The sequence below is a fragment of the Pagrus major genome, chromosome 23, assembly GCF_040436345.1.
Source record: "Pagrus major chromosome 23, Pma_NU_1.0".
NCBI lineage: Eukaryota > Metazoa > Chordata > Actinopteri > Spariformes > Sparidae > Pagrus > Pagrus major.
In genome coordinates, this window is record NC_133237.1 from 9,906,483 (window position 1) to 9,929,668 (window position 23,186).

The 23,186-nt window shown below is 38.4% G+C and overlaps 1 protein-coding gene across 2 annotated transcripts; it reads right to left on the minus strand.

Moving 5' to 3' along the window:
- Positions 1-7,543: 7,543 nt before the first annotated feature.
- clcn7 (chloride channel 7) lies at positions 7,544-22,947 on the minus strand. 2 transcript variants are annotated; one of them, XM_073494547.1, is made up of 25 exons: positions 22,687-22,947; positions 21,596-21,673; positions 19,708-19,773; positions 19,210-19,275; positions 18,925-19,057; positions 18,069-18,178; positions 17,452-17,532; positions 17,298-17,360; positions 17,036-17,119; positions 16,831-16,924; positions 16,145-16,209; positions 15,885-16,001; positions 15,742-15,796; positions 15,549-15,609; positions 13,200-13,341; positions 12,396-12,489; positions 12,103-12,275; positions 11,774-11,825; positions 11,441-11,568; positions 10,924-11,009; positions 10,571-10,703; positions 9,915-9,974; positions 9,622-9,798; positions 9,218-9,298; positions 7,544-9,052 (listed from the first exon to the last, which is right to left on the minus strand). In XM_073494547.1, the coding sequence occupies exons 1-25, from the start codon at positions 22,798-22,800 to the stop codon at positions 8,966-8,968; spliced, it is 2,400 nt and encodes a 799-aa protein (XP_073350648.1). In that variant the 5' UTR covers positions 22,801-22,947; the 3' UTR covers positions 7,544-8,965. The 2 variants fall into 2 exon arrangements, with proteins under 2 accessions (XP_073350648.1, XP_073350649.1); XM_073494548.1 differs by lacking the exon at positions 21,596-21,673 and having other exon boundaries at positions 22,687-22,915.
- Positions 22,948-23,186: the final 239 nt, after the last annotated feature.

Consider the following 23,186-nt stretch of genomic DNA (forward strand, 5'->3'; position numbering starts at 1 on the left):
GAATGTAGTGGTGGCAGTATTCTTAGATTTGAAAAAAGCCTTTGATACGGTTAACCATGAAATTCTCCTTAACAAACTCAAAACATTTAATTTCTCAGATGAGGCAATTGTTTGGTTCCATACATATCTTAAACATAGAGAGCAGTGGGTTAGATCCAATTCTACCCTGTCAACAGACTTGTTCAATGGGAATTCCACAAGGTTCTATATTAGGCCCTTTACTTTTTAGCTTATATATTAATGATTTAACAGATAGTTGTAAAAGAGCCAGATGCCAAATGTATGTGGACGACACCGTGGTATGTGCGTCTGCAAAAACTCCTCAGTTGGCAGCCAAAACTCTATCAGAAGAGATGTCTGGTGTATCCCAGTGGCTCAGAAACAATCATTTGACTCTAAATTATAAAAAGACAGTATCAATGTGCTTTTCAATTAAAAGAAAAGCCAAAGAAAATTCCAGAGTAAAGATTGATGAGATAGAGATAGATCAAGTAGAGGAGTTCAAATTTTTAGGTGTTATTTTAGATTCTCAGCTTAAATTTAATAGACATGTTAAGAAGCTGTGCAAAACTGTCAAGACCAACTTAAATTGCTTTCGCCTAATAAGACAATATATACCTCTAGATATTACGCTAGATGGCATCATTGCCAAATTCTCAAGAAACACAATTTACTGGGTTTTGACAGCTTTGTAAACTTTCCATTTTTAAAACTAATTTTTAAGCGTGTGAACAACCTTGCTCCAGAAATACTCTGCCAATTGATAAGCAAACAGAACAGGGGAATCAGAACTAGGGGTGCAACAAGTGGAAATTGTAGTATAGCGAAACGCAAAACCACATTCGGACAATCATCCTTTGCAGTGATGGGCACCAAACTGTGGAATACATTACCATCAGAAATTAAAACATTGACAGAGTTCAAGGTTTTTAACACACTAGTAAAACAATGGATGAAACTGAATAAACTCTGTGAACATTGACCCGCACATGCGTGCGCATGCGCACACACACATTAATCGTTGTCCTTGTTTTTGTCCTTATGTCTCCTGTATTTGATGTGTTCTGTATTCTTATTCGTGTGTAACTTTTAGTAAAGGCCTAACCAGGGATAGGGGTTGCAAATTAGTCTTGACTAGAAACCTGTATGCATGGCATCTATTTTATATTTTATATGAAACAATGTACAATGTATTTGTCCGTGCTCAATAAACTTCTAAATAAAAAAAATAAATAAAGTATTTTTTTGTTTAAGTACCTAATCTGTTCAAAAATAATTTTGCTGGTTACCCTCTTTGCTTTTCTAAGCACCAAATCAACCAGATCAATCAGAACCAATCAGATCCTCAACTTTTATACCACAAATTCACCAGTCACAATTCTAAAAATTATGGGTTTTTTCTGGTTTTATAATTTCTAAATCTTTTCATATTTAAATAGAATTTTACCTTTTCAGATTAAGGTGAGAAAGTCTTGACAGAAGTTGTCAGCAGAGGACTCGTCCCGCAGCTTATTTGTCACACTGACAGGCGCCTTATATACCCTCAGAACTACAGGTCCTGCAGGTCCATCCCTCTCTGGGATCCAGCCACGCCCTCAGTTAGTCTTCTGCAAAATCACACTGGACAGGAAAACAAGTCTTATAAGCAAAAGTCACAGATAATCCCATCACCGTTCACTTGGTAAACTTGGTTAATTTACAGTTATGATAACCTCTCATATGTTAAAGGTTCTAGCTATCAGGGAAAGTTGAGACTGATCCTTACTCGACCCTTTTTCATATAAATGTTCTGGACAAAAAATTATAAAACACATTTCAGTTCAAATCAGCAGCACTAAAAAACTGCATCCTCCAACATGACCATGAAGCTGAAATCTGAAATAAGGATTTTTTCAGGGCTGTTGAATAAAACTGAACTAGCTTTTAGTCAGTTTACCAAACAAACTATAGCACCCAAATGTATACATACATAAACATACCTGTACACACATGTACATTACACATGCACACATCATGTTATGAAGTTAAAACATTGACTGGTGTTTTCTTTAAACATTACATACTTTATTTTCCTTTTTTAGGAATAAACTATAACAACCGTGACCCTGCATGGTGTCATGTCAAGCATCTTCTGAGTGTATTTTACAAGGGGGCATGAAAATATACAAATCATTTGTACACTTCCTGTATGTATGCTTGGAGACATCCTATTACATTTTGCACAAACAGGGACATTCTCAGCCATCTACAATAATAGTCTTAGTTTATTTTGTCAGTAAGCTAAAAGTTTAAAGGCATGTAGAGCCCAAGCAAGTTTCTAAAGTGTAGACCCAAACTGAATCTTTTTGTGAGCCTAAAGTGTAGTCACTAACATGAAGCACAGCTGTAGGTCCGATGAAGAGAGGATACTTTTAGTTCACACAAAAAACACAAATACAAGTCATGTCTGTTATAATTACCTGGAGTTTTTGCATACTTGAGATAAGTGTATTATCACTGTGAGCAGTGAGCAGACCTGTGTCCCAACACCCATTAAAGCCTCTAACAGCGATGATCTCAGCTCCCTGGTTGTCTTGAAGCCTGTTGCAGTTGTAGCCAGTCGAGTTATGTAGGTTTTTTGTCATTTAGTACTGCAGTTATAAACAGCTGATAATTGTTACTGCACTCTAAGATACTTCCCAACCTGATATCAAAGTCAGCCACCAGAGAGCACTCTTTGTAAAACTCAGTTTCACAGGATCTTTCTCCTCAGTGTCCATGAATGCTTATTGCAGTCGTAGAAAGGATAAGTGCATCAGTCATAACTGTGAAAGTACAATTTTGAGGTACTTGTACCTCACTTGAGTACTTCCATTTTAGGCTACTTTATACAGTTAGTCCACTGCACTTCAGAGGGAAATACTGTACTTTTTACTCCACTACATTTATGTCAACACTTTAGTAACTTGTTATTTTTAGGTGAAGATTATTAGTACGAAATATAATCAACTAATAGATTCCAATGTATTATTACAGATCAAGCTATCCGGTAGTAAAGTAGCTCAAATTAGCTCCACTTTTAACAGCTGCAACTTTGAAGTGATACAAACATTAATAAATCAGTAATTATTATTCAACAATATATTATATATTATTCTGAAATGGGCCATACTGCAGAAAAGGTACCTTTACTTTTTGTACTTTAAGTAAATTTGGAGCTAAAATTTAATACCAATGCAATAAAATGATGACTAATACAGATTATTTGATTAGAGATTTCCTTGAGGAGGAATAGATGTGTGGTCATCAGTAGTTTATGTATGAATCACACATCACCAAGGTATTTCTCTGCATACAAATCTCCTCAAACTGGCAAAAAAATCTACGAGCCTCATTGTACAAACCTATCATTTTAAAATGTTAAATGACTGATTTAATGTCATTGCTGTGACCCACCAATCACTCCTGTCACTGTCAGCAGTGGGTCTTTTTCCTTTCTGTCCTAAAGCAACCACTGCTATAAACCCATTATCCTCATATTGCTTTATGGAAATATAAATCAGCAGCAGCAGTGGCTCCATGGCCTGAGTGTTATCTATAAAATGTGTGCTTGAACAAGGTAGTCATGGATGGTGTCATAAAGAGTCCCCAGGGTTCAGCCATGCAGACACACATTTTTTACTCAAACAGGACAAACCAGATAAAATGCTCAGCAGGCTCAAGTCTTTAAGCACAACTAATAACAAAATCATAATTAAAATGCGGTAAAGTTAATATACTTGCCCATTATTTGACAGCTGTCTTTTTGAGAGATGTGAGTTTACTAATCACCATGATGTAACTGTGGCTGACAGGCATGTTGATAGAGTGAAAGCATGAAAAAGGTTCTGTTACTACTGGCAGTTTAAGCCTCATGTATAAAGATGATTAACTAAATCCATTTTTTTTCCATCTGGAACATGGACCGATGTCAAAAGATCTGCTCTCGCTCCAGAAAACTCAGACTCATGATAAAGAAGTTGTTTGGAAGCATTTTAGCCCATAAAAATATTGTGACACCTTCTTTGGATTCAGCATTTTAGAAGTTTCATGTTAACTCAACATCACTGTATCACTTATAATTCAATCAGAAAAACTAAATAAATCACAAATATTGAATTACTAAATCAATTTTAGCAGTAATAAGGCTTACGGTAAAAAATAAACACCAATATATACCATTGAAGTATAATGAAAAACTGTTACAAGGTCATAAAACTGACCAAAATCACACATATTTCACTATTTATAGCTTAAAGATTTCTATAAATGGGTTAAATTTCTCATTGCATCACTGTATAATGTCATACAAACCTGTGGCAACATCCAATACACTATTGAGTACTACTGTCCTACGTTATAATGGTTATAATACCATCACCTGCACTAGTCTCACCTGAACAGGGCGAATGATCAAATATGGTCTCACAATTTTTCACGCGAAAAATTTCACTAATTTCACTAATCCTACACAAACAACACCTAGGCCTATATAAACATTTAGCACAGCTATTCAAACATATAATGTGTGAGTTTCATCAGCTCACCATCATTTGTTTTGATGTTACGCCTGTCGGTCTGGGAGTAGGTAGGGGAACACAGCCGTACTTCGCGTGTCCGGTAAAACAGGGAGGTTAGAAATGCTCTGGGCCGCTGCTGATTGGATAATTAACAAGCAATTGAACAGGTGTACCTAATAAAGTGGCCAGTGAGTGTTTACCCTGGTGGAACATCTCATCTTGGGCTCGGAGACATCTATCAGTTAATTCTGTAGAGCTGCAATAATTATTGATTAGTTGTCAACTATTCAGTTAATCGCCAACTACAGTATTTTAATAACCGAATAATCGGTTTGAGTAATTTTTTTACAAAAGTCGAAACTTTCTGAATCCAGCTTCTGAGATGTGAATATTTTCTGGTTTCTTTACTCCTCTATGACAGTAAACTGAATATATTTGGGTTGTGGACAAAAAAAAAAAGCATTTAGAGGAAGAGGCAAATTATGGGGCTACTTATACTAAGAGATAACGTAAAAAACGTAACGTAAATGTACTTATACTTGCAAATATAGATAAAAATGGGCATTAACTGCTGTGAAATGACAAAAGAAAATGTATTATTACATTATTACACATTATAATTTACATTAAAGGGAAGGTAGGGGAGGTTGTGAGAGGCACATGTCACGTCTTAGGGCTTTTAATACAGCTCCCACTAAATGTGTTACTCTACCTTTTTATACATTTTCAAATCACAAGATTTCCCTGCATCACTGGCCGTGTATTGGGACTGAAGCAGTGTATTTTTTAACATGTTGTACTAATGAAGTGCCAGAAGATGTCGTCGCTCACTCTCCCTCCACAGAGACACTCAGAGGCTCCTCTGAATGAGTAGAGGAGCCCAGTGAGGGAATGGGACAGACAGAGATAGAGGGCGACTCAGAGCCAGTTTTCCATCTGAGCATCATCATGTGTATTGATTTTTTAAATAAAGTATCATTGAAGTTAATATATTTTAATCAGAACTTCTTTCCCTGGATATTTCAAGTGGGACAAGCTTTTATTTTAGCACCTTGTAGTTCCTTTCACCACCTTTTTCATGTAAGGAGCACTGAGGACACATCTGAGATCCGATCACTCAGACCACATTCAGAGGTGGGCTGAGCCGCATTTGATCACATTCTTTTAGCAGTTTGTACGCACGTCTCCTGGGCCACATTGATGAGCCGCCTACTCAGCTGATGTCCTCCATGAAACAACATGAAGCCACATCAGGCAGAATGGATTACCTTTTTTCCCCCCCTATTTGGTTCACTGTAATGTAAATGACATGTTCAGGCTGTCTTAACCTGCCAGTGTTAGCAGCAGATGTTTTTGAACACACTGTTTCTTCTAAGCATTATTCTTGTAACATAGTATACCCAGATTCCTGGAAAAGTTGTTGCATGAGGAGAAACATTAACAACTTTGCAAAACAGATGCATTAACTTCTAAGTCACTTGTGCCTTCTTGTGTATTCTGTTTTGAATGCAATGTATTAAAGGGGCACTATATATTAATTTATAGCCATTTACATGTATTTATCACTTATGTATTGGCCATAGGTGAGCGGATTTTAATGTGACATGAAAAATGCAGTTTCAGTTGTTTATTTCCTTGTAAAAAGTGTCACAGCATCGCTTATTTGACACTGAATTCTGATTTCTTGTAATTGGTATCTGGTGACTAGAACATCAGTTTATAAAAATGCACTTTATTGTGTGTGTAAGGGTGTATATAAAGAAGCAACGATCGTTCAAAGCCAGCACCTTTGTTCTAAATGCTCCTCAAATACTCAGTTTTCAGTGTGAACTCTGCCTTCACAGATGCAACTTGGAAAACGGTATTTAATGGTTATTATGCTGTTGTGAGCATACATTCATCACATTTGACACCTGTAGAATTCTATTAAATCAATAAATCTTGAATACAGCAATTCACATCCAAACACATTTCTTGCTATTCTAACAAAGTGCAATACATCCATATTTTATAGCTAAAAAGAGACTTTGAGAGGCAGATGAATAGAAAAAGTACAAAAACACAACTTTTGGCTTTGGACTGAAAAGGCTACAGACATGTTGTGTTTTGCAACCAAACCTCAAACAGCCGGTTACTCAGAATAGTCAAGGAAAGTACAGTGAAAGGTGCGAGAACAGATAAAAAAAACATCCTGTTAAAATAAAGGTAAAATTTGTAATAAAACAAGTATTGAAGTGCTGTCGAGATGCCCTGGCCTATAAATCTCCTTATCAAGATGTAAGAATCATTACCACCAATAATAAATCATATTGCAATCATATATATCTGTTGAAGTAATCGCAGTATAATTTTTTGACCACATCATGCAGCCCTACTGTGCGTGTAGCTTTAGGCGCTGTGGCTCATCTGCCTGAATCCAACATGTGATCACTGACTCTGCTGTATTTAATGCAAACATCATTGAACAGCCACTTAACCAAATTGAGCTTAGATTCATGCAGGTTATATGTAAATATGGAACAGCTGATTTTCAGCAATGCACATGTAGGTATTTCCAATTAGAGCAAGTGATGGTAGCTGGCGTCTTTCCGACATCTAGTGGAGAGTGATGTATACAGGGTGGGTATGGGCATGTTTGAAATAACTTATTGTGCTATTGCGCACTTATGTTTGTTTTTCCTTTTCTGTTATCCATTAATTTGGATTGTCAATCTTGCTAATAATAATAATCCCTCAGGAAATGACAGCGTCTATTACAGCCAGGTGTTTAAGCTTTTTAATGTCTAAGTAATTCAGCACTATACTACATATGAGGGACGTTGTCTGCTGTATAACGTATACGCTCAGAGAAAACTATCCACTCCTATCTGTTGATGGGAAATGTGTTTAATGATCACAGAAAATGCTTAATGAAGATAAGCTCATTTCTCTGATGTCAACTCTATTCACTTAAATGATGACCTGTGTTTATCAACACCATGCGACAAACAGACAAAGAAATCATGTAACAATAGATACATTTCAACTTTATTAATTCGCAAAAGGATTATCCAGTGGTTATAAAATCGAGCATAGTCTATATTTTAACATCTAGAACTGTATAACAAAACAAAGGGCACAAAAGAGAAAAAAAATCAAAGGTTAAAACCAATGAAGTGCACAAGGACAGAAAAAATAACACTGATACTTGAAGAAATGTCAGATTTACAAATTGAGAAAAATAAGATTAAGATAAATCAGAGTATCTGTGTTTTGTGTGGTACCCTGACTGTGCAGGATTAAATTGATTGGTTTAAACAGAAGGTGGTAAACAACAGTTTACATTCATATAGAGCTTCAGGAGGGACACTTGTGGGTGTTTATCAACAAAGACAGACTTTCTTCAGCAGTAGGTCAAAGTGCAAACATTTGAATGTGTGAAAAATGTTCGTACCTCTGAGTATCAATCCATTCCTTACTGACAGTAGTATAAATATATATATTCAGTAAAGCTGACAGAAAGAGAGAAGGGAGAGTCTGTATCTCCATGTAATAACAGACACACACAAGATTCAAAAATACTCCTCTCCATTTTTTAAACTGCACTTGTGGAAGTGTCTTGAATTATGGTATATGTGGAACCCAAATCACACACTTAAAATTAAAACAAGTTTTCAACGTCAACAATAAATAACAGCATTCATTCAGTGCAAAACTACACAATAATGGAAAAGACTATGCTTTCTAATGTCGCCAAAAAAGACCTTAAACAGTCAGTGAAGTTGTTGATATTACAAACCCATTCTTCAACTTGAACACTCAAACTCAGGTTTTCAAATGAAATGTCTTGTTTAGTTGAATAACAAGACATTAAATGCATCCATTTGAATTGTTTAAAAATGTAATTAACCAGTGTTATAACCGATTAATAATGTATCACTGCATCATTGTAAAGTTACTTCACAAGGGAAGTAACATTTAACTGTTCACACAGCGATGGGGAAGCAGAATCAGATTAACACACGTGAAACTGATTTCTCCTCTCTTCTAGCTGGTGAAGAGGCTGTTTAATTTTGAAAAGGTCATTCTTGCTTTATTTGATACCATAACATAACAAAGTAAACAAGGTATCAAAATGTTATGGTATCATTTTAAGTTCTAGCACAGCAGCTATTAAACAAACTGTGATAATAGCAATACGCAGATTTGACAGACAAATTGTAGGTTAGAGGTCAGTTATTTTGTCTTCCAAATTTTAAACCAACAGCCGTTTGAAATTGAAACGAGTATTTTTTGTTAATAACTTACGCTGTCATGGTGACCATTTTGGCATCGAAGAATAACTGAGACCTTTGATGGTGTCGTTTTAGGCTGCATAGCTGGTGGTTCACAGCTGACGAGGCATCGGGTGGTCATAGTTCATGGATTTGTGTCAGTGTGTGTGTGTACTATGTCTGAGCCAGCTGAAGTTCCTCCAGTCCGTGTTTGCCAAGGTGATATCTGGCCAAGTCTTTCCTGGTCACCAGTCCAACCACCTGCAGAGGGTCACACCCCAAAAAATCATCCTCAGCACTCTGGCATTCAGCAACATTAATGTGATCAATAAATTTGACTTTAATCAATACATAAAAAGCTCAGAAGCACACAGGGAAATAAAAATATATAATGACAGAAAGAGACACACAAACACACAATCTTACCCTGTTCTCATCATCCGCAACCACCAGGTGTCTGAGTCCCAGCGCTCTGAACAGCTTAAACACACGAGGCAGAGATGTTTCCTGCAAACAAACCACCTCTTTCAACTTCATTCATTTAAACAACTTTGACCTCTAAAAAAAGAAAGAAATGTTCAAAAGGCATAAACATAATTACATAAAGAAATAAAAACAGAAAAAAGACAGGAACACGAACGGAAAACCAGACTAGCTTGAATGATTTCCACAATAATAGTACCAAAAAAACAACAACAGAGAAGTCTCAGAAACTTTGCATTGAACACTTTTCACTGAGGAAGTTAAAAACAGTGCAAATTTGTGCTTTTACATTAGTAGTCTAATATGTCTGTATTGTGTGTGTGTGTGTGTGTGTGTGTCTGCGTTACCTGTGGTACAGTGTAAGGTGTTGCGTTCATGAACTCAGTGAGGTCCATCATACACTCCCTCTCGTCCTGGGAGACGTGGATGCTCTGGATTGGGGGGAAGCGGGGATAGGCGTCTCTGAAGTCCTTCAGCTGGAGTTTCCTCTGGGTCAGCCGGGACCGAGCCAACTCCACAAACACCTGCCAAAACAGAGCAGGGACAAACACTTAGCTATTCCATGTCAGCTGTCACATCGATGATGTAGCCGACAATGCTGTCAACATCTTGACATCCCTTTTTCTATTGCTGATGTTACCTTGTGCTTGAGGAGAACAATTAGCTGAGAGCGGAGGATGAGGCCGCACAGCTTCGCTGGCTGAAAGGAAGAGGAAAAAAATGAAGAAAGGAAAGTGTGAAAAATGAAAGAAAAACAGTTTCTATCCACATTGAAGCTTAACCTCAAAGTAAAATCCCTTTCTGGTACAGTATTATCAGTCTATAATGTCCTGTGTGAGGAGTAGTCCCAGAACTGCGATTATGTGCCTTTTTGTAGTCTATCATCTACTTACACCTTTTTTTCATGCAATTTTGAGGTTTGGGTTATTTTGCCATTATGACATGCCTTCTGTCAGACAAGAAAATGTCCAAAATACACATTTTGGTGTCTATTTTAGTTCAGAATTTTGAATGCAAATTAGTGCATATTTAATAAAACAGCCTCACTTCATATTTAAACTGATGAATGAAATCAACTGGGGAAGTTTCATGGTGATATCTCTTTGGTTAAAATGCTTACCCTATTCACCAGTAGTGTTTCCCCTTAACTATCAGTGGATTAAGCAGGTATTTAAATATGATCATTTTATTTATTCAAGTCAGTTACAAGGTACAGGGTAGATTTATTTGTCATGAATTGCTCTAACCCCCAAAATAAACCCATTTAAAAACAGAACCCAAGCCATTAAACAGTACCTCATCACTACCAGTGACCTGCACGACAACTGGGAAGCCGTTGTGATTGGTGGATGTGTTGCTGAGGGTGTCCACGATGGTTCCTACTTTTTCTATCCTGTTCAGACAGGTGACCGGAGAACTCATCACCTCCCTGGATGTAAAGAATGAGAGGAGAAAAAGCAGAGAGTAAGAAATCTAAAATCATAGTTCACCGAGTTCTTTACAAGAGGGAATTCTTGTTTCACAATAACACTGAACAAATAAAGCACTACACCACTCCAATCATGTCCTTGAATGTTTTGAGTAGAATTTAACCATCATCAACTCAGAATGGCTCTAACTCAGCCATTAACAAACAGGTAGGACCTTACCTGGCGGTCAGCCAGTGGGAGGTGGCAGGGGCCTCCCAGTGCAGGAAGGGGACACTCTGCAGCTTGATGTGGATGTCATACAGACCCTGAAGCAGAAGAGACAGGTCTGTCTGTGTCCCAATCCCGATCAACATGCTAACTGTATACCATATGCACTATAAACCTATCTTTGTAGTATACTAAGAGACCAACATACCAAACTGCTTTGTACCGACAGGAAAATACACTACTTTAACTTCAGAATGTTATTTATATATTAATCTAAAAAACTAAAAATATATTTTGAATGGTAAAAGTTGTTTGTAAAGTTTTTTTTAATGTAAAAGTGTTACACAGTCAAAAGTATTTGGGACACAACTACATTGTGTTTGAGTCTTCATACTGTCCTCTAAACTTGCTCATGAACAGCTTTGAGTTTGAATTCTGAGCTTACGGATACTATAATATGGATTTATAACGATCAACTGATGTTAGACAGAGGGAGGCAATATTGCGTTGTCTGTACTCCTATACTCACCTCTACAAAGTAGTCTCCGACTATCTTGGCAGTCATGAGAACGAGCATGATGGGAAGGCCGTATGTGACATTCCCAGTAGCCTCCACCATGATGACGGTCAAACTGAGAGTCATCCTCACAATACCACCTGTGGAGAGCAGTGCAGCATTACAGATACTATACTTTTATATTTCATCTTAGAGAGTATTTAACAGAATAGATGTGTTAATATGGATTACTTGAAAAACAGCTGAGAGTCATTGTGATTGGTCATAACAACACGGTCCATTTTTTATTTCCTGTTAAGCGCTAAAAACTAAAACACCAACAATGTGAGGATTAACGTTACTCACCCAACTGAGCTGCAGCTCCAATCAGGGCATATTTTCCAGGGTCAGCCCAGATCTAAACAAAACACACACACACAGCAAAGTCAAACAGTGAGTCATAACATATGGTATATTAGTTTAATTAAAGAGTAAGACTTTCACAGAAGCTCTCCACTACACAAATATATTTTTGGTTTAATTTTGGTATAATAAACACTGACACAGTGGAAACGCAATGGGAAATGTGGTCTTAAGTAAACCACACAGGCATGAGTTTTGTATTTTTATCAGTACAGGAGATGAAAGTTGTTGTCTTGTCCTCACAGACTGAAGCATAAGACACAGACACTAACCGAGCCACTGGAAGTGATGGCGGCCAGCAGTCGTCCAAACAGTCTTCCCCAGGCTGCTCCTATTAGCAGTGATGGAATGAAGACTCCGGCAGACACCGCCAGGCCGTAGGTCCAACACGCCAGGAAGAAATAAGTCAGAGTGAACAAACCCAGCGTTAAGGGATTGTAGGTGTCTTTAAGACAGAGAGGAATGAGAGGTGACGTAAGGAGATCATTTGAAAGAACAAAAGGTAGGAAAAAATGGCTGGTGCACATGCTTGTGAAGACTTATTTTAGCAAGTGAACAGCTTTACCTGGCTGGTTGTGGAAGAGACTACGAACACTTCTCTCAGGAGTGTTGAAGAAGGCCGTTGCCATGGAGTTATACTCCCCATCTGCACAGAACAACTTAGAGAGAGAGAGAGACAGAAAATGATAAGAGTGACACAATAAGAGAAAGAGGAGGAGACACAAAGAGCTGTCCTTCCTGTTTTTGTGTCCTTTTACATGCTATCTACCATCTGACACAATGATTGTCAAGTATATTTGGTGTTGTTTTGGGTCAGTGGTCCAAAATGCATAACATGTAAATATTATACAGTTCGAATATTTTCTTTGTCACGTCACTCACATCTCTCTCCCAATTCTATCTGTCCCTAATCTGTCCGTTAAAATGTGAAATTGCAAAAAACTAAGTAAAAACTAGCTAACCAAGATGTAATCATAAATATTTACATCTATCTAACATTGACTCTATAATTTAAACTAAGACACTACAGCCGTGCTAGCAGCTGTGAGTTATTACAGTTCATCCTATAGGGAGCATGAATGTGTGTACCAAATTTCATAGCATCCAATCAACAATTGTTGAGCCATTCATTCACAAATGTGAGCATTATGGCAGCACAAAGTCAGTAGGATTCATGCTCTGGAGACTAAGAATGATGTCCCCAGTTTTAGTTTTATTACACGTCATTGCTAAACCAAGAAAAGTCAGCAAGAGATTGTTTTAACTGCTGGCATAAGTGACGTGTGTGTGTGTGTGTGTGTGTGTGTGTGTGTGTGTGTGTGTGTGTGTGTGTGTGTGTGTGTGTGTGTGTGTGTGTGTGTGTGTGTACCTGCAGTGGGTAATCCTCAGTGTTGTCCGGCCCCAGAGGCTGACAGTCATTAGAGAAGTAGATCATGGTGAATGACACTGTCGCTGTCACTGCAGCGACCAACATGGCCTCCATCACTTGCAAACAAGGGCGATGAACATACCTGACACACACACACACACACACACACACACGCACACACACACACACACACACACGGGAAATCTTAAGTCCTACATATAATGGTTTTAATGAATCTGAATCTGAAACTTCCAAAGTCTTGATGTACTGTCAGCCTCAATGTGGACTTTCCCAGGTGACGAGGCAACTCTGGGTGCAATAAAAACAGCTGAGTGGAAAACAAAGCTTCACTGCCAGCTCTGCCATTTTTTGCCTTCAGGCGTTGTGGCTGTATAAATGTCAAGTGGGTTCAAGACTTTATCTTTACAATCGCTCACTGTGTCAGATGAGAGGTGAATATTTTTAGAAGCTGCCCAGACAGGTACAGAATATAATAAACTGCGCATACGTTTTTAACAGCAGCGACAGCATCAGCTGATCTCTGGAAATGTTTTAATAAATGCCAGAGATCAAAATATTTTATATACTACCATTTATGCTGACCAATGTCGCACAAACACCTTATAAATCTAACAATGGAATGGTTGTTTTTTCTTTTACAAATTATTTGTATTTGTTAAACACAGGCTTTGCATGCATCCTACTCAACATGTACATATTTATTAACCTAACAAGATGAATTAGTTTCAGTATTTTGATCACTTGTTCATTCATTAATATCAACTTCACAGCCTTATCACATTATCTTGTAAACATTCATTCTGATATTGGCAAATTTTGGCTACTTACATAAGTACTTACTTACGCCATATTACTTCTATTAACTAAGTTGAAGTATTTTTCCCAAACTAATGGAAACACTATGTACATCATCATGCAAACCCTGTAGATCCATAATCTTGAACCTTTAAGTTTTTATTCCTTGTGGGTACATTTATCTCTTAAGTGTTGCTCTAAGTGACACTTAAATATCCATTCTGACTGCAACTGGCCACTCTCACATATTTAAAAGCAAACCAAACACCATGGAGGATATCTAACTTTTAATATCAAGTGCACTCTTTACCTTATCCTAATTATTTTACACTGCTCCTTTTTAACCACTCGTTTTTATTTATACTGTCCTTCGTTGATCTGTTTTTTTATTTTAAATATCACATGTATAAATATATATTTTTTTCATTTCTATACATGTGATGATATGTGATGAGGGAGTTTTCATAAACTACAGTCAGCCACATTAGGAAAATTTAAGTACTAGTGAATAAAGTAAGTTTTGCGTCTGAACTTAAAAGTCAATGAAGGATGCAGATCCTTTAGGTAGGGGAATGTTGTTCCACAGTAAACGAGCTACAACAGCAAAGACGCACTCATCCCTGAGCTTAAGTTTGGATTGCATACATAAGCTACTATACTCACTACATCACCTCCATACAGGAGAACTGGCTCTATCATCTCATAAAATAACATTACATTTGAGGTATCTCTGTCTGAAAGCTTTAGTTATGATAGTAAAATAAGACTATTAGAGGACTTCATCAAAGCCACCATTGTAATTTAATGTTGTACCTAAAGAGGAAAATCAATCAACTCAGTAGAGTTCAGTAGTTTTAGCGTAATCCTGCTGACAAACCAACCAACCAACAAACAAACGGACACAGGCGAAAACATAATATCCTTTGGCAGAGGTAATAATAAATCATAGCATCTAATCTTAATCTTAATCCTTTTGATGAATCAGATTAGAACTGACGTTATTTGGATTATCATGGTCAGATTGTAATTATTATCCACTGGCATATATCTACAATATAATATCAACTATAAACTTCTACTTGTGGTTAGTTGAACAAACTTTATTTGTAATTATTAAAACTGCTTGCCATATCATCATCATGACATCTGTACATATGTACCATCCAGCTCCTGACAAGGAAGCAGGAACAGCAGGTATCTTAGCAGAAGTCTCCTCCCAGATCAGTCAGTCAGTCCCCCAGTGATCGTACCTGTTCTAACTTTGTGACTATTTTTAAACACTCAATCACAAGATGCTTTGATTCTGAGAAGCTGTTTAAAGCACTCAGCTGAACTTCCTCATCCTGCACCCAACCCTGTCTCTGACAGGCAACAGCAAAGCCTTCGTGCTACATTGTTTTGTGTTTCTTGGCACACTGCATGTACAAAAGCAATTTTTCAAATGTCATCTGACTCTTTATTGAAATTTTTTTCCTCAAGTTAATGACAATTTGCATTGTACTTGTAAGCATTTCATGCCTTCTTAAGCCTAACCTGATCCTGAAGATGGTCAGCCAGTAGTTGAGAACGTTGAACAGAGCTCCCAGTAATCCACCTGCACAGGAGGGAGAAGAAAAACTTAGAAACATACACACAGAGGGGCTGTCATGTTTAAAACGTGAAAAACTGGCTTAATTATTCTCGAGTCAAGTGCAGCTGGTGAAGAATAGAATAAAAGCATTTTTACCTATAGCTCCCATAGCGATGAACAAGGGAATCTCATAGAGGTTATAAGCCACACTCTGAAAAACAACAAAGTTACATAATGTCAGCTTTTACACTGACTAACAAACAACACATAAAAAAACAAACAATTTATGAGTTTCTCACATCACTCTCAAAGCGTCCAAAGTTGATGAGACCAGGGCTGGAAAGGTCTCCTGTTTTGTTGTGATAGATACTGAGGAAGAAGTTCAGGGTGAATGTAGAGATCATGGAGGCAAAGAACTGCAGACAGAGACAGAAAACAGGGAGGATGATGAATAAATTAAGGGTGACAACATTTCTCTAAATCCAAGCACCTTGACAACACTACACGATCATTAATAATGGGATTATGATCGCGATGCACATAAGACACTGTGACTTACAATCCTCCATGTCAGCATCTGGTTCCAGAAAGAAGCTCCCTCCTCAAGAGAGAACAGAACGCCGCCTGTCAAACAAAGAGACAAACACTGTCAACAACCAAAGCAGCATTTTAACTAAATAATCCCTTTGTTCCACTTCTCTGATGATGAGCATCCATCCTATTATGTGCTGATTTTAAATGGATGCCAAGTTAGCTGGTAGCATCACATGACATCCTCCACATCGTGTTAATTGATTAGTGCGCAAATGGAGTTGAACATTTACTGGGTTACATAAGTTAAACTGCAAGCAGACACCGCTTGTAAAGCATGTCCATGCCACTGGTGAACACGTCTGCAGGGAAAAAGCCTCATAAGCACAAGGCAGCTGTTTCCCTACAGCATCATTTCCCATACAAAGGCTCTACCTGGGCAGTCTACCCAGATCGAGTAAGACCTTTATTTTTCATCAAGACGCACTATTGTCAATCAATCATCGCCATAAAACTGCAGCTTGACAGTATGTCGCAAATCCTATTCCTTTGAGAACAAGCACTTTAGAGAGTTTCCACACAGGTTTCTTTGTCTTTAGTTTGGGCATGTAGCCATATTGGCTTTATAGCAGCTAAACTGCCTGCACAGGCAAGCAGATTAATAACGAAGTGCATGTGTATACTCTGCTCTGGTGTGGTTTCTGAGGTTTTTACCGACTGGTGCTCCAAAAGCAGCTGAGACTCCGGCAGCAGCTCCTGCAGACACAAAGTCCCTTTTTTCTGTGTCTCTCCGGAAGTATTCAAAGATCTAGAAGCACACATAAACATATTATACTTGTTATCAATCATTCTTAGTCACAAACAGACTTGAGAAGCATCACACACACAACTGAGAGAGAAATTCACTTCACACACTGACCTTGAAGTCTCTCTTTAAGGAGGTGCTCCTGCCCTGGGACACTCCTGCAGCTACAACAGCACCAGAGTGAATCATGGGACCTTCCTAAAGGGATTGTAGGTAAACCAGAAGACTGCTATGAAAGGGAGTCCATGGCAAGACTTGGCTGTTACATACAAAGAATGAAAATTATGTTTAACAATTATAAATCCCCACTTTTTGTATGTGGTCTATAAATGAGGAGGTTTGTAAATGGGGACAGTCAGTGAGAGTTTCAGTTTACCTTTCCGACAGCAAGACCACCGACCACTGAGCAGATGACACCACACACTTTCACCACCAGCGTCTGCGGAGGATAAACAAACAACATCAGGTTATGAAAGTCCTTCCTGTTCAAAAGTGGTTCAATCACATGTGTGTGTTATATGAGTCTGTACCTTGAGTCGTACCACCCGGGGAATCTTGACTCCATTCAGGTAACATTTTATCTGAGGAATACCACTTCCTGCAGCTATGGGCTGGATGAGACAAAGGAGGAGGAGGTTGGGGGTTAAAGTAAAATTACAGACTTTATAGTATTTATAATAACAGGAGTAATATCTGAGGAAGTGAGAATTGTGGTGTTAACATATTCATAATGAAACTAAAAAGCATTCACTGACTGATTATCACATGAAATGGCATTAGCAACTGATATGTGGGAATAGAAACCACACTTACACCACTTCTACGATCAGTCTGGTTGCAAATGAAACTTAATGTTACTTAATAAACCTTTAAACACTTTGTCTAACCAGAGTGGCACGAACAGAGAAGCAGATCCATCTTTACAAATGTTCAGTAATACGCACTGCTATTAACCAATTCGTTTTCACTTCCACATCTTTTTGAATGGCTTGTAAACATTATTACGCTAGATGACACACTTCTTCTAAATCCTTTCCCACATGCTTGAAGAACACACCACAGAGGAACTGATATAAAGACAGGAATTGTGCCTAAAACAGACAGTCATCATTACCAAGATGTCACATTATTCCTCCTCCAGTCTTACCTCAAAAAATGCAACTATGATGGCCCCCAACATGACGATGGCAGAGTTGAGGACAGCCCAGAGGATGAGAGAGATTGACAAGCCACCCACCTCTGTAAACTTCTCTATGTCTGTGAGGGGTCAGAGGTCAAGGAAAGACCTGAGGGTCCTTATAGCACATGGCTGGAATTTGCTAAACAGGGTCACACTGTTGCGGCCACTTATGATGTTTCAGTAGCTCTTATCAACAACAAATATCAGGCAGGATGAAGACACTAATATTAAGTGTGATTATTTAGACAATAATTATGATGGAAATGACTGGAACATAATAACTAATCTTTTCTGCAACAGCTAGACGGATTCGAGAAAACATATTTTTTTAAGGAATCAACACTTAAAGGTCCCATATTGTAAGCAAAAAAAGGGAGATTTACATGTCCTCTTTGATTATAAGGCAGGTCTAGGTGCTGTACAAATGTAAGGTTGTGATGTCACAACTATGTGGCCACAGCCATGCGAAAAGAGAAGCTGACCAATCATAGCATACTGGGCTTGTCAGGAAGAGGGGCCTTTAAGAGACAGGCACTAAAATGTAATGTTCAGACAGAGGATGAATAGTGGTGCTGCAGACAGTATGAGGAAAATTGTGGGTTTTTTTCTTAATTAAATCAAAATAAAATTCTGAACCTGAAAATGAGGATGAAATGGGATCTTTTAGATGCTAGAATATTGCCTGATAATTACATTCTTAATACAGTTACCTCCTGAATATGAAATGTACATGTAAAGCAAAAGATGGAGAACTTGTAGGCATCAGGCGTTCAGTACAACACCAAAAACCCTGCAAAAGGTGAAGGTCAGATCTTCAGGATACTCTCTTTGACCACTTGGTATTTAAACCCAGCCAGTTCCTCCACCGCGATGTCGATGAAACAGGCGATGAGGCCGGTCAGAAAGCCGATCAGACCACAGACCACCCAGCGGCTTATCTCCAGACAGCGGAAACCCTAAAAATATAAGATGAAGAGATGCAGGAGAGATGAAACAAACAGAGAAGGAGAGATGAGAGCAGATGAAAAGAAGGAAAACCCATGCATTTATACACAGGAAAATATTAAGGTATTATTACATATATTCAGGGGATTCCCACTCCACTTACCATATAACTCATCCTCCTCTCCTCCTCAAGAAACAGCTGGTTCTCAATGTTATCATAGTCCAGACTCTGGAATAACACACATAGAACAAAGTAAGTACAATAAATGAGAAAAATACAGATAAAGGTGATCTATTCTTCAAACAAAGATCTTGAAAATGTGACACAACTGACTGTGTGTCCATATATATCTTTAGATCAATGTCAGCAGCTTCATAGCAAACCAAAAATATGTTAACACAAAGCTGATTTTATCAACTGTTTCGAGTTACCAGCCAGCTTAAGAAGATTATCTCCTTCTTTGTTGCACTCTTTTGTTGGGTTATGGACTCAATTTACCGTTTCTATTATTATTTGGCAACATCAGTCATTTTTAAACTCAGACAAGCCAAAAAGTAGTTTCAAAAATGAAAGGCACACATAGAGGCTACAGTTATCATAGTTCTGTTGAATGTAATCCAGGGTTTGAACAATCATCTAATAATCAGCATTCTGTTTTACCTCATATTTAAGTGACAGCAGCTTCTCATTGTGGGGGATCTCTTTAGGCCGCCCCCTAAGAGAGTCCTGCATGGGTAAACACAGAAAAACAGAGGTCACCACACCAGCTATGACCTACAGTACAACCTCTGACCGGCTGAATCATGTGAGGGACTGCACTCAGCTGGGAACGGAGCTACTGAAATCAGAAGAATCACACACTTTGGAAACAAAAGCAGCAATACAAGCATTTGAAACAACATAAAGAAGCCTTCTTCAACATTAGAGGATCGTCTTGACAGATTTTATCTAACTTAGATACTGGAGCACATTCATAATGAGGCAGATCGAAGATGCAATGACTGTGAAAGAACATGCACCAGTGTTTCCTCCAGAACATTTAGCATAAAATGGCCAAAGTTAAGTAAGAGGAAATTCTTGTAGGTGTGATATTTAATGTCAATGCAGACTTTATTTATGGTTGAAGGAAACACTGGTGCAAAAGAGTGCATTCTGACATACAAACAAGCAACTATAGGCATTCAAAGGCATTCCTTTTCATGTATTCATGCAGTGTTAAGTGGTCCGTCTGTACAGCCATATAATCAGCAATGAAACAAGCAACTACATGAGATAGCTGACAGTCGCATAGACAGACCAAAACTCTGTGTGAGAAATAAACTTTGTTTACAGCATACAACAATCAAGCAAATCACATGCATGGCATCACATCCCCATCAGCCAGTGAACACAACTGAATCTGATGGTTTCTGTCACGGAGGGAAACAGATCTGCTGTCTTCAGTTAAAGTCCTATACTGGCTTTTATTTACTGGCTTGATCAAACCTGACTCTGGTGTGAGCTAACTCAAACACATTTTCACTGGTTTGGCTTCACGATTACAGCAAGAGGTTTTTGATAAGGTATTGCCAAACTGCCCTGTTGCTCTGTACTTTATCTTAAATTTTCTTTTTTCCATCAGTAACTAGTGTGTTGGATCCATCAGTTTCTGAAAATACTGAATGGTTTGAGCACATTATCAATTACATGGTCTGCATCAATTCACCATTTGCAATGCATCACGGTGGAAACAATCAGACAGTTTCCAAGCACGTGATTCTTCTGCAGACTAGATGAGTCAACCGTCACTCTGCTGATTTGGCCTTTCAGCGGGTGATTTCTGTGACAAATTTCCTATATTAGGCTTTAAAGGGGAGCCAACTGGTATTAAATTAAATACTGTCTGCACCCTCACATTTATCTCAGGCTGCATCTCACAAATCCGGTTTCAAGTCTCCATTTGGACACAAACTCTGCCTGTGTGTGATTAAATCACATTAAGTCAATGGCAAATGTCCCCTAGATGCATGTTGATGTTGATTGTGTGTAATTTTAAGACATAACAAATCGCTTCTCATTTAGGGCTGTCATAATAACTACTTTCTGTTGGAGAATATCTTGTCCCAAAAATAATCATTGTCATTTCAAGACTGTTATACCGTGTGCCACTGATATAATGATAATGCAACAGCATAATGACGCAAGTAATAGTAGGGAAAACCAGCGTCAAGTTGTCTAACATGGTGGTTAAATTGTTATGTAAATACACATGCAAACATAGTGGCTAATATTGAGGTTAGCAAATATGATCGTGGTCCTGTACATGCCTTCAAGATATCTTCAAGACGATACGTACGATGTATGTAAGTTGATAACGGTATTATGGTGACAGGCTTGTTCTCATTGATTTGGTTGTAGATAGCTGGGGTTTTACTATTATAGTGGATGAAGTAACTTCACTTTAGGAGTCTAAGAGAAACCCCACTAAAGGTCTTGATGGAGTGATGATCAACAGGAGCGACAGACACAAAGAGAAAAAGTGCTATGACGCTTCGAGTTCGGACTTTACCTCTTCTGACGTTATCTCCTCCTCCAAATCCACCGTGCTGAGTCTGCCTATCTGAAATATACTGCGTCCTTCAGACAGCTACAGACATCACAGACAGTAACAAATATATATGGCTAAGTGTAGTAATTTCCAGGCTGATGTTTTCACTTCACAGATATGTTTTTATCCAAGGGAACTAACACAGCATGTATGATAAAACACTTGTCTGATCATCACTGAATACAACAAGGCCCTACTCAGGTTCTATTTGTTTACTCATATTTGAGGCAAGAAAAATAAATTATACATATGTAAATACCCACTTCCTGCTTAAATACATTAACAAAAGAAGTGTAACTAGTTTAATTTCATCTATGGCCCTGATGGTACAGGAAGTAACTGGTGAGTCCTGGTGGCAGTTTTAGAGAAAAACGGAAGTTGGATTTCCCCGAGTTTCTATATTAGTTCAACAGGTGACTTTGTTTATCTAAAGAGAGCTGGTCAAATATCACATAACATCACCACACTTTGATATTGACTTTTGATACTTCACTGCCCTCTAACATCATAAAAGCAACCATGTACAGGATTAAAATAGTATCTATACCAGGCACAGATGACCTGTAACGCTATGTAACATAAATTAAATCATCCTTAAAGCTGATGACTTGAATCAGGTTAAGTTGTCCATATTGATGAATGTGTCCATCAGACTGCCTCTTCCATTATCAGATCAGCCAGTGAATAGCCCAACTAACAAGCTATTGAAAGGACCGGCTTGTCAAAACTCTCACTAATCTGATTACTTTTGTAGATATTTTCTAGCTGACTGAATCCAACTGCGTGCATCCTGTAAGTAATTACATGAAAGCTAAGTTAATTACTTTCATGCCATCCCAAACCAAGCTGCAACTGCAAACATACCATAACACATGAAAACACACCCCAAAATGAACGCTGTGTGTGCGGCAGTGCATTAAAACTCATTACAGGCATTCATGACGCATGCAGCGTTTAACGTAACCTTACAGCGGCTGATAAAACATGACACAGCATCTTCTTAATGGTGCAAAACAGCTGTTAAGCTAACGTAGCTAACATGCTAGCTGTACCTGTCTGGAGTGTCGGGGCTGCTCGGAGCCGTTGAGCAGCGGTGTCCCCTCCCCGGTCGCCCCGGACTCGTCGGCTCGGCTGGACCACGACACTTTCTTCGTGATGTTAGCCATGGTGGCCTCCGCTAGCTCGCCGCCCAAAGTGACGCAAATTTATTTCATGAATTGCAGTTGTTGCTGGCTAACTACTGTTGTTCTCCCTCAGCTCCCCATGGTCATCCCTGTAACTCGTGACGTTTAGTAAGGCTAGCGTGCAGGACCAAAAATATCAGTTTGGCGCGTTGGATGCTGGGTAATGTAGTTTTACTATTTTTGGCCCAATAACTGAGGCTGAGCGCAAAGACGTCAGCGTCAACAGGCCTGTGTTCAACAGTGGAGAGGAAGTATTTAGATCCTTGACTTAAGCAAAAGTAGCAATGTAAAAATGGTCTAAAACGCCCTCTTGCAATGTTACTATTAGCCTAACTATAACACTATACAAGTATAATTACTGTTGTAGT